Source organism: Vicugna pacos, chromosome X (genome assembly GCF_048564905.1).
Source record: "Vicugna pacos chromosome X, VicPac4, whole genome shotgun sequence".
In the NCBI taxonomy this organism is placed as follows: Eukaryota; Metazoa; Chordata; class Mammalia; order Artiodactyla; family Camelidae; genus Vicugna; species Vicugna pacos.
Window position 1 is genome coordinate 24846408 of NC_133023.1, and position 12531 is coordinate 24858938.

Here is a 12531-nt window from a genome sequence, read left to right on the forward strand (position 1 = left end):
TATCTCCTCTGGAATTTGTGGTGAAACCATTTTATTGCTTAAAGAAGGGGAAACTGAGCTTTGCTTATATATGTTTTCAAATGACTATTTTGATATAATTTTTTCGGTAATTTCAGTATCAAAGGAAAACAATTTATCTAAACCAGTTTTTGTGTTATATCTGACTGATAGACTATATATAGGGAGAGATAAATCTAAGAACATTATTTTACAAAAATAACTAAAAATAGGGTCTAATCCTAAATATAAAAAAGGAAGTATATTTTTAGATATAAAATTTTTCTAGATTGTCCAGAATTCCCATAATCCCACTCATACACTGAAAAGCTTTGCTTTGAAGTAAGGAGATTAGTCAAAAACCTGTTCAAAATAAATCCTTGAGAAAGCAGGATTCATTAATTAAAAACCAATAGTATTGATATAGTAGCAAGATTCTTCACCATACTTAGCTGCTAAAATTTACTAAATTTTAATTATTGTATATCATTTTGTGTTTAATTATGAAAATAACCCTTAAAGGAGGTTATATTGTATACTTCTTAAGAAATGAAATACATAAAAAATTGGAAATTCCATCTCTCAGTATAATACAGCTACAGGAAACATTGAGTAGGTCACTAGGTACCCAATCTAGTCTCCCACTTACTCTCATTAAAGTTCTGGGAAGTGAGTAATTTGTGAGACTAAGGCTATTATGCTAATCTTATATATTGACAATAAGCTTAATAAAGATTTTTGCCTGTGAAAAATTTCTCTAAAAATAAGAGGTTCTCTACACCATCCAACACTCTATCACACTATTCCCCAATCTCTTCCAGTCAATTGATTAGATAATAAGAATAATAAATCAATTTAATGTGAGTTTAAAAACCAGATAGATAAATAAATAAGGTAAAATTATACCCACATTCCATGTCAAAACCCCCGGAAGATATTTTTTAGGTAACTCTCTGTTAGTAGCACTATAGCCTCCCTTTTCAGTCTATTATGATCATGAAGATCATTTACAATCTTTTAAGAGAACTAGGATATTCGTAAGGAAAATGTTCATGTATAGCTTTAAAGTATGCAAGTAATTTATTCAATCTCTTTTTTTGGCTTAAAAAAAGGTTCCAAATGAATGAATAAGAATCTCTTACTCAATTTCTGCATATCATTCAAATATAAATTATTTTACTATAAAATTCACAATATAGTTGACATTAAAATTCACAATACATTTAATATTAACTATATTTCAATATTCTGCATACACCTCTTAATATATAATCAAGTGCAGCTAAAATGAAAATTATCTTCAAACTGATCATAACTTATATGTAACCCTGCGAAACTAAACATATGTTACAAGAAATAGTTGATTTTTAACACAAGTTTGCAACATCAAAATGAAAGTCACTTCTTCTACACTAGCATCATGGTAATCTCTGCACTTTTAACAATCTTAAGACTCCACTCCACCCGTTGTTTCTCAGCACCTTTCTTAAATTAATTCAAGAGACTGCCTTCAGGACTAACAAATTTTGATTTTTGCATTTCTTAAGTGGTGCTAAAAACTAATGCTTTCAACAGATATTTAGAAATGGCCAAAAGGGATTTCAATATATGTTTGATGTACCATTTTGGTCAACATTGATGTAAATATAAAATATAAGCACTGAAGAATTTTTTTGCATGTCTTAATAGTTTTGTTATGAAGGAAAAATTTAGAGTTCCAAAATCATTCTAGACATTTTAAAACATACTCTAATCTTATGGTAAATTATTTTAAGTAGAAAATTCAGTTTTCTGTATTATGAAATATTTTATTTAAAAAAGCTATAGTTATGCTACCCTTCATACGTATTTTAAACTGTGAATATGCTAAACATTGTTATCATGGTAAAACATCTATTGAATATATATATATTTGTATTAATTGCATAACATAACATTGTACAAGATGATTTGCCTTCATTTTAATTTTTACAACGTGCTATGTGGTTAAAGGAATAGACATTTACATGAGGTCACAAATAAAGTACTGTGATTCAGCTCTCACCTTCCTTTCTATAAATAAAAGAGCAGGGATGTATGCATTTTATATGGTTATGAGTTTTATTACAACTCCAAAGCCCCAACTTGAGAAAGGAAATTCAGAACTCATGAATTTAAGAGCTTCACTGAGTTAACTGTTGGGAAACCTGGCTTAGAGAAACCTCAGCTTGTCTTTCAACTTCATGAGCCACATCAGTAAACCCTAGTTTTGGATCTATCCATTAAGTAAGGATTAGAGGTCCCCTGAAATACACCTAGAAAGGTTCTAGAGCCACTTATTACTTGTCTGGCTTAACTTACATTTTGCACAATCACATAAAATATATACTATGCAATTTTGTTCTGTGAAAGACAAAACAAAACAAAAAGATAAGTTAGAATCTTTGAGTCTGATTTTTAGTAATTATATAAATTGTTTGATAGAATGGAGCAGTAGAGCTATCTAAGCTCTAGTTATAGCCCAGATCTGAGCCTAATCATGTATCACTTAGACAAAATCTTCATTGGTGTAACAAACGAGAAGCTTAAAATGTGATCAATACAGTCAACCAATGAGTAATCTCTCAAATCTCACTCCTATCCCTTACTGCTCTTTGCTTTCTATACAAATTTGCATTTTCCTTTAGAAGTATTATGACTTTCTTACCAAAATTACTTCTGTCATTATCTCAATTACTGCCATAATATTGCTTTGCTAAACAGAATTTAATCAGTCAATTAATATTTATTAAAGACCTAGTATATGTCCTGATTTTTCTTCATGCTTCCAAAAGTTAGAGCTATGAGAGCAATAATCTAGAAAATTTTATTATCACTAATCATATGATCATTTTAACCCTGTATATAGTTTCAATTACAAAAAAAAATTCCCTTCATTTCTAAATGTAAGTGCTATTTGAATAATTCAGTTTATGCTACTATCAGATGATCTGAGTTAAGGCATGCTTGATATTTGATTGTGAAATGACATCATTTAAAAGTACAGATTTTTGCATCAGCTTATAAAAATGAAAAATTGATAGTGTAGCTCCTGGGGGCAATTGTATAATAGCTACAAGAATTTTTTAGATCATATAATTTCATTTCACATGAATATGCTGTTGTCAAACTCATCAGTTAAACCATCCAGCAAACATGCATCTAAATAACCTTCCGGTATTTTCTATTGTGTATATATTCATTGACTTGTTAACCCAATACTTAAGCTGTCATATTTGCTTGTTTTTGTTTTTAACCAAATATAGTCATGGGGCTCATTAAAGAAGAAAATGAATTGATTTCCTAGGAAGATTACTGAATTTTTTTAATGCCAACATGGCAATTAAGGCAAGAAATAATTCATACACAGAATTTATGCCCAGGAATGAAGGCAGGTTCTGGAAAAAGCTGACATGCATAACAAAAACATTTGTTACATTTGGTTATGATATTCTTGTAAACATATCCTTTGAAAAATAAAATAAACCTTGTTTGGAAATAGCATTATCCCTGTTTGTCATGAATACTTATACCTAGAAATGAATATAGTTGTATAACAAAGACAATCAGAAAGAACTTTGCTTACAATTGACGTCAATAACATTTTGTTCAGACAGCTTTTGAGGCGCTGTTAGCAAAAATTAATTTTAATTCATTCGTTTTAAAAAAATGTTTTGCTAGCTTTGTACTTTTACCTCACTCCAAAATAGCTGAACTTAAAAAAAAATCCCCTGAGGAGACATTTTTTAAATGAATTTAAAAAATGAAAAGCAACATACAAAATGTCATATTATTAGCAAACAGGTATGGAAAAAATATATTGCAAGAATTATTTTAAATCAGATTCCAATCACTTTACATATATTATACAACTGCTTACATTTCTAATGATTTCTGCAAACCTTGTTTCCTTAAATTATTTGGACAAACGCTAGCAAGATTTGCATTAAAATTGATTTCTCGGCAACAGATTGATAAAATATTCTACCACATCCCATTTTCTTCCATTGGACTCAAAGTTGAATCTCCTCTAATAATTTGCTTAGCATTAAAAAAGAATAATAAAAAGCTCACCAACTCACTTTAAATTTAAATTTTCATTCAGGAAGTGCTTGTCTGATATAATTCAGCTGATAAATACGAACCTATGTGTTTATCAAATCCCTAAGAAGATTATCTAAATCAACTCCGTGTAATTACCATTCACCATCTGTTCCACCAGGGCCTGAGCTGATCTGCTGGCATCTTGCAGTTTTCTGAACTTCTCGACTTTTTCTCGCTCTATGGCCTGCAACATGATAGCAAAGGTGAGTATTTCAATACAAGGATTGTGAAACTACAGAATAATTATAACTTCTATTTGCCCTTTCAAGCCTTAAGATATTTCACTCTGGCAGCTTATCATGTGAATCTAAAGATTTTTCCAGATTTTTCCTCAAGTTCTTGGCACTAGAAGCATCAAAATGAAAAAGAAGCACAAACCATGTTCATACTGAATTGTTACTTTTTTAAAATAAGATTTCTACCCTTAATGTTTTTTACATAATAGTTTCTGATGCATTATAATCTAAAATTGCCCCCCACAAAAAAAGAACAAAAGACAATTCATAACGATGAAAGGATGAAATGTCAGGCAATTAAAATGGAAATTATCTTTAAAAAAAAATCACTGAAATTACTCCTAATAACGTAAGTCTACATACTCTGTATTAAAAATCAAACATAAAATCCAGTAAGTATATACAGTGGGGAAATGTATACTAGTATGAATAATTTAGCAAAAAAAAATTTATCTAAATACAAGAACACAGGCTAATTTTTCTGACTAAAATTCTCAAAGTACTCCCAATTCAAGGAAAAATAGATTCAGTTTTATATAACTTTATAGATTCCTTTGTTCATTTTCCCAAATCGGAGTTAACTTTTGAACAACAAAAACACAATTATTTAACAAAATCTAGCATTTGATACTGTTGAGTTCAGCTAATAACGACGTCTCTATAGAGATATAGATTTTAAACTATGATGCAGTGAAACTGTATTACTATAGTCATTAAAAAGATTTGAGTATAACAATATATGTTATCTATCCTGAAACTAACTACCTGCATAAAAAGCAAGCTATAATGCATTTAACATACAGTAAGAGCAATACCTCTGTGATGAAATATTGGCATTATACAAAGATTTCACCTTAGTTTGTGGCAGGAGGTTATTCTATATCAGACTACTTTTTTACATTTTTATTTAGATCTATAGGCATTTAAACAAATATTCCAAAGTTTAATACTGGAGTACAGGTGGGAGGTGTATTGTTTAAATGCCACAGATCTAAATACAAATTTAAGTATTTATAGCCAACCTGGAATATATACACTTACATTATGTCGTCAAGGGCAGGAAATGAGAACTCAGTTCATCTCACTGGCATGAAAACTCCAAAGGTGAAAGACACATTTTAGTATCTTGGATTCTACTAGAAAATTTCTAAGTACACAGATTTTGGTATTTGGGGATTATATGCTCCCAGGATCCCATACCAATTAGCAAGTGAAACTTGTGGGTTATCTTGAAAGTCAGTTTCACAAAGACATTACTGAATTGTTTACACAAGCATGTGCACAACCATGGAAGGTTCTAACTTGGTAGCTGAACTGAAAAGTCCATGAAAATAAAGCAGCCATAGTATGCTGTTAAATAAAAACCTAGACGAAACTCCAAAATTCACATTTTCTCAATTCTCAACTTTTGTCTTCTAAATTCTCTGTTCTTAGCATCTTACTGGCACATGTTTCCCAATACTTTAAATGTGTTCTCCACTAAAATGTGTCATTTGCAAAGAACTGAGCATTCAGAAAAGTAAGCACATTCTAAGTAAATATATAATATTCAAATATTCACAACTATCAAGAGCTACAGCAGGATTTTAGGTGTCCCAAATTTGAACTACAGCAGGAAAAAAAAGAGAGAAAATAAGAAAAAACATTTGTACTACAACAAAACAACAAGAACAATGATAACAAACTGGTGTTCTTTGAATTATTAGCCTTTCCTATCATAGTGGTTGTATTTTATCCACATTGAGCTTTTGCTTTTTTTAAGTAAAATTATATAAAGAATAGAGTCAGAATACCATCTTGTCTTTATAAGTGATCTAAAAAATTATCAATGGGCTTCTAAATGTCATTATCATAATCTCTTTGTTCTAAGCAACTAATGGAATAATCAATTAGTATTACTAACAGAGACACAAATTTATAATTGAGTATCTCAGGGTTAATACTTCAGCTCAAATATCTTGTGTGGTTAGCCCACATTATTCTAGTTATTCTAATATATATAAAAACAATAACCACCATCACCACTACAACAAAACAGTATCTATGGAGTAGGTACTATTACTCTCCCAATTTGACAGAAATGCAAAGTGAGGCACAGAGAGGTTTGTGAAATATTTGAAAACACTAACAAAAATCATGATAAAAACGGGAGTTCCTTACACTCTGTACCAAATTACAGTGTATGTACATTATTTCATATGTATTTCATAATAATTCTGTGAGATAGAAAGAATCAGCATTATTTTATCCTATTTTAGACAAAGGGAAAATTGAGCACCAATAAGATTAGGTCATATATCCAAGATCACAGAAGTAGAACGTTTTAAATCAAAAATTAGAACCCTGAGGATCTAGCTTTAAGTTCAGCTCTCTTTCAAATATACTCTGATGCTTCTAGGGGTATTTCAATGAAAATGAATCAAACGGATTTGAATATATCCTAGTACAACTCACAGCAAAAGGAACCTGATAGTTTGGATGTACTCAGGGATGGTATTCAAAATATTCAACCATTAATGCACCATGGGCACCCAGGTATCAGAAGGAATGCCTGGTCACTTAGTATGGACTCGGACAGTCTATAGGCTGGTTGGCAGTTCTGTGTACAGCTCAGTTACTGCACTCCATTGCCAGAAGTATATTATATATAAAGTAACTGATACATAAATAGACACAGAGGTCTGAGAAAGAATTAGTTAATAGCCTCTGTGTATTTGTCAGTGTTTAGATGATGTCTGGTTCTGATAAGTTATATCACTTTAAAGAGGAATATTGGAAAATAAAGAGAAATATTGGCACAGATGTGCCTTGAGGAATATGAACAAGTCAATGACGGGTCCAGAAAATATTTCATTTCAGACACAGCTATAGATGGTTGATAAAAATGAGAAAATTTAGGGTAGCAAGAAAATAGTAAAGAAGGTAATGAAAAGAAAAGTTTGGGAGTCACTCTGTTCTCAGTTGATTTGAATTCCTTCTCCACTGCTTACTAGCTATTTGACACTTGGAAAGCGATTCAACCTTTCTTAGCCTCAATATCTTCTATGTAAAATGACATTCAAGATACCCACCCTCCAGGGATTCTGTGGGGATTAAAGGAGGCTCTTTATATTATATATTTCCCAAATTGGGGTTTTTAGTTTAATAGGAAGCTAGAAATAATTAACAAATATTAATTGTGACAATGAAATGACAGAAACCTAGAACGTCCCAGACACAGTGGCACATGTGGTCATTCTAATGAAAGGTGATCTTGGTAATCTTAAAAATAAGTTTATGAAAAATTTTTGCCATAAGAGCTGGTTAGAGTACCTTGCTCACAGAAATGTATGACAGGTCCAAATAACCACATATAAAAAGTTGTAAAGAAGTTGACTACATTGATACCACTGAAACTTCCCATTTTCCTGGATCTGGCCACACACGTTTGTTCTCAAATAAAATATTATAAACTTCTGTTTTAAAAGAGGTGGGATTAGTAGTTCATAATGCTTCTATCTTCTCTCATTTTCTCCACAAAATATATGTAAAACACACAGAAAAAATAAAAAAATCATACACCAAAAACAAAGTCTGGAGAGGAACATGGTTCTGGAAAATGGAGAGCATATCCCTTTCCTTTAAAGAACTATGTGCCCTCAAGAAGAAAATTGGCCTTCCATGGGTCAACCTTACAAAGTAAACACTAGCCTCATTATTTAAAAAAAAAGGAAAAACACCTATCCCCTTACTCAGTTTCCATCAAAACTGCTGCTATTCATGTTACCGTTAGCCTCCATGCAATGTCATTCAAAGGCTGGTTCTCAGTCCTCAGCTAACTTTTCACCGTAATTTGATTCAGAGGATTCCTCCTCTTGGGAATGTTGCTTTGGCCTCCTAGACTACAAGCACACACACCTTTCCTCCGATCTCAAGGACTGCCTTTACTCAGTCTCCTAAGCTGGTTCCTCCTCATCTCCCTGACCTCTAAATTTAGCGCGTCCTAGGCCACCAACTGCATTTCCATTTGTTCAGGCCAAAAATGAAAAATCCTTCTTGACTCCTTTCTATCAAACCCCATATTCAATCCATCAGAAAGTTCTGTTGGTTCTAATCTCAAAGCACATCCAGGACGTGATGCTATAAGTGTGCTCACGACTACTGCACTAGTCAAAAGACCCCATCATTGCTTGGGAGTCTGGATGTTTCAAAACAGTCTAACAGACGGTATTTCTGCTCCTCCCTTTGCTCCCTGAAGATACCTTCTCAACACAGCAGACAGATGAAGCCAGTGCAACTCTCCAGTAGCTTCTCTTCTCACTCTGAGTAAAAGCTCAAGTCCTGACCATGGCCTCATCTGACCTCCATGTCCTTGACCTCTCTAACCTCTTCTACTGAACACCTTGATATTTCAGCTCCAGACACGTCCTTTGTTGTTCCCTGACACTCTACATAAGCACCTACCTCCTTGGGCTGTGCATTTACTCTCCCCTCTGCCTGAAATTCTCCTGCCTCAGGTATGTGTAAATTCCTCATTGCCTTTAGATCTTTACTTAAATGTCACTTTCTCGATGAGGCTTTCTATTGCCACTCTATCTACACAAGCACACACTTCTTAGCTCTCATTCTTCCTTTATTTTCATCTATGTTTTCCATAATAAGCTGCTCAATTTCCATCTTCCCCACTGGAATCTAAACTGTGTAAGGGCAGGTAGCCTTTTGCATTTCCTTCTTCATGCTATCTCCAGTGCATAGAATAGCGCCTGGTGTACAGCAGATGCATAGTCAAGTGATGTCTACAGTAGCAGAATACCTCCATATAAAATATTACAGTCTCTCTCATCCCACCCCAAGATCAAGTGTTCTATTAAAGTGTAAATGTGTAACACATCCTGGGAGCTATACACACAGTGGTCCTAGAACCAGCCCGTGAGGTTTGGCGCTACAAGCTCAGAAAAGGCACACAAATGAAGTCTTCGGCAAAGTGCAGATTAGGTTGAGAGTTGGGCATAACACCCTGGTCTCCAGCAGGACTGTTATGAAGTCCTGATAAAGGTAATAAACAATTACCCAAATAGAAACCAGACAGTACCACGTGAAGTTCATCAAGTCAAAACTAAATAGACTCTTGCCTCGGTTGAGACAAACACAGTGAAAAAGAAACAACATGGTGCTTATAACATTAATTATGGAATAATGAAAACATATATTTAAAAAACTAGAGGGAGTATAAATTTCCAACAATCGTCTACCACACAAAATTTTAGAAAACACTATTTTGGCATCTTCACTAAGAAATCATAAACTCCATGAAAAAGCAACATAAAAACATAAGGCTAGAAGAGGTTGATTTTTAAGCAGAAATGGAATGAAATACCAAGGCAACAGAGAACTGGCCTCATAAGGAAGAGACTAAAGTTGCATTAATCATGATCCAACATTTGTGACTGTAAAGTGCAGAAATAGTACTGAACAAAGGAGAAGGAACAGTTCTGGACTATGGTCCTAACCAGGATTCTTTGGACTCAGCAGCAAATAAACAAGTACTCCCATTTGGCAAATAGAGAGTATCATATTTTAAAGTACCCTAATTAAGTTATTCTTGTATTTTCAGACAGTGAAAAATCTTTGGCTATGCTGACATGTTAGGATGTTTTGTTATCCACTAGAGAGTAAGTGTAACAACACTTCACTGGTCTTAGAAATCTGGGAACTAACTTTTTCTCTCAGATGTTTTTCAAATGTTTCAGCATCTTCAGTCTTTCTTCCTCTTCCATGGCTCTCAGCCATCCTTCCTTCTTCCCTTCCTTCCTTTTTCTCTATATATTTACGTTATATGTATATTAGCTGTTCCTTTATTTTCAAGGCCAAGGGTTTCATCCAAATGTTCTTCAATGATGACATCCATTTTCTTGTACGCATTTCATCTTCAACGTTAGTCCAAGTATCTATAGATTTCAGTCCTCACTACTACAGAGAAAGTTCTTTCATGATGGGCACTGTTTTTTTTTTTCTTGCCCAGTACAATACTTCTTACAGCATTAAGCATCAGTAACTAAAACTACCTCTTTGAAATCACCTTCTTCATGAAAACATCTCTGCCCTTAACATTATCTTTCTTCATAAAGAAACTCACCAGCTTCTCTGTATGTGTGCCTATTTCCCTATATATATGTTTATCATATATATACATATGTATAATATGCATGTAATATTTTTAATCTTAAAAGTATGTGTTTTATGATAGAACACAGTTTTAAAATTTCCTCAACAGCATATTAAAATTTTTGCTCAGCATATATTTAATATATGATCATATGTTTAGAAGCTACTAGTCAGATTCTAAAGTACCTAGTACACATAGCTTCAAGTAAAGAATACAGAAGCTAAAAAAGGCATTGGTAAACCATTCCATAAGGAATATATTGCTCACTTTCAAATACAGTTTGGGCTCATGAAAATCCAGTGATCATAAGGAAATTATGAATTCTAAAATGTATAACTTCAAGAGCAAAATAAAAGACAATTCAAATCACTACACTGGGCACCTGAAACTAATACTGTATGTGAATTATAATTCAAAAAAAATAATTAATTGATCAAAAATACAATTGAGTTATATAAGAATATAAACAAATAATTAAAATAAGCTTTAAGCAAAGTACACAGACAAGGAAGCTGACTAAGTCTTTAATAAGTTGATTAAAAACATTTATGACCTCTTGCCCTGTTCTTTACCAGCATCTCTTAAAAGCCTCCTCCTTTCATGACATCTTCTCTAATTAATATGAAAGTAAGTTCCACATTCCCCAGAGTCCTACTCTGACTTTAGAAGCAATTAATTTTCTATTCACTTAACATCCTATAATGAAGTTTTGCCCTTTGACAGAAAAAGTAATTTATTCACTCAAATGTTTATTCAGAAGTTGTTACATCCTTCATATTGGTAGCAGAGCCTGACCTAAAATGTGCCTGCAGAACTGGAAAAAAAATCACTTATTCATACAGTCAAACACTAATTGTGTTAAATACCAGGCACTCTATTAGGCACTAGGATACCAAAACCAAACTAAGCCAAACCAAAACGAACAAAAAACAAAAGCTAAACAGATTAAGTTCCAGTCCCTAGTTTCTAGAAACCAACAATCTAACCAACGCAACAATATTTTGGATAACTAAATAGGAATTAGGTCATGGTGGTCTTCATAAAGACAACATGAAGAAACTGACTTTGTTAATGCCTTTCAGCCAAAGGACATCAGGAACATGCCTGTAGATTAACAAAGTTAAGTTGATTCAGTTGTTACAAGAGAGATGGCATGTAATAAGGAACTATGGAGTAAGTCTCTAGGAGGATGTTACAAATAGCTCATAGGGTTTGGGCTTGTGTAAGGTGATGGGACTGGTCAAGGAAGCAAGGTTTGGCCTTTAATTATATTCTGTAAGGAAGTGGGGGTAATTCTAAGATTGGGTCTTAATTTTTTTTAATCTATATGGCAGGAAGTATGCAGAGAGCTTAAAGCTACGATTAGTAAAGGAGTATTATCTGCCATGTTATTGAAGATGAGGAATGTGTGATCACTTTAGGTGGTTTGGACAATGTTATTCTTTTTGTCTGCACTGAGACACAATTACACAACGGTCACATTTTTGTCGTGATCCATCATGATCACAGAGAGGCCTGTCTGACATTGGCAATCTGTGCTGTTCGTCATATCCAAAAGGAGAAGCTCACAGACTAGCTTTGAGCACTGGCACAGCATCTAGCATCTCCAAAGCCTACCTGTAGCGCCAAGCCAGCTCCTGGGCTTCAGTGATTGCTTTTCTCTTTCTCAAATGAATAATAAACAGAGCCATAAGACGGTACTATTTATGTTTTTCTAAGTTCACTTTGGCAAAAGTGAAATGAAAACTAAAGGAATACAAAATTAGTGACAGTGAAGACCAGCTAGGGACTGTCATCAGAAGTAAGCCATGATATTAGCTATCATCAGAATCGTAGTGATGGGAATAGAGAGAATTGGACAGTTTCAAGAGCTGTCGAGGGAATGAGATTAATTGAATTTGTCAAAGGGTAGACTTGTGAACAGTGGAAAAAAAAATCTAGATGACGCAGTTAAGCTTTGAGGTTTCTGGATTAGGATGCTGGAAGAGGGAAAGTAAAAAGAAAGAATAAAGGAGGGCTGGGGGGAGTCTG

General features: G+C 33.4%; 1 protein-coding gene across 3 annotated transcripts in view; it reads right to left on the minus strand.

Moving 5' to 3' along the window:
- The window catches only part of DMD (dystrophin), a 1854428-nt gene that overhangs the window by 1223139 nt on the left and 618758 nt on the right, over positions 1-12531 (minus strand). For all 3 annotated transcript variants that reach the window (XM_031673322.2, XM_072956638.1, XM_072956633.1), the window contains one exon: positions 4216-4303. In XM_031673322.2, coding sequence (XP_031529182.2) covers positions 4216-4303 — 88 coding nt within the window. The remainder of the gene's footprint in view (positions 1-4215; positions 4304-12531) is intronic.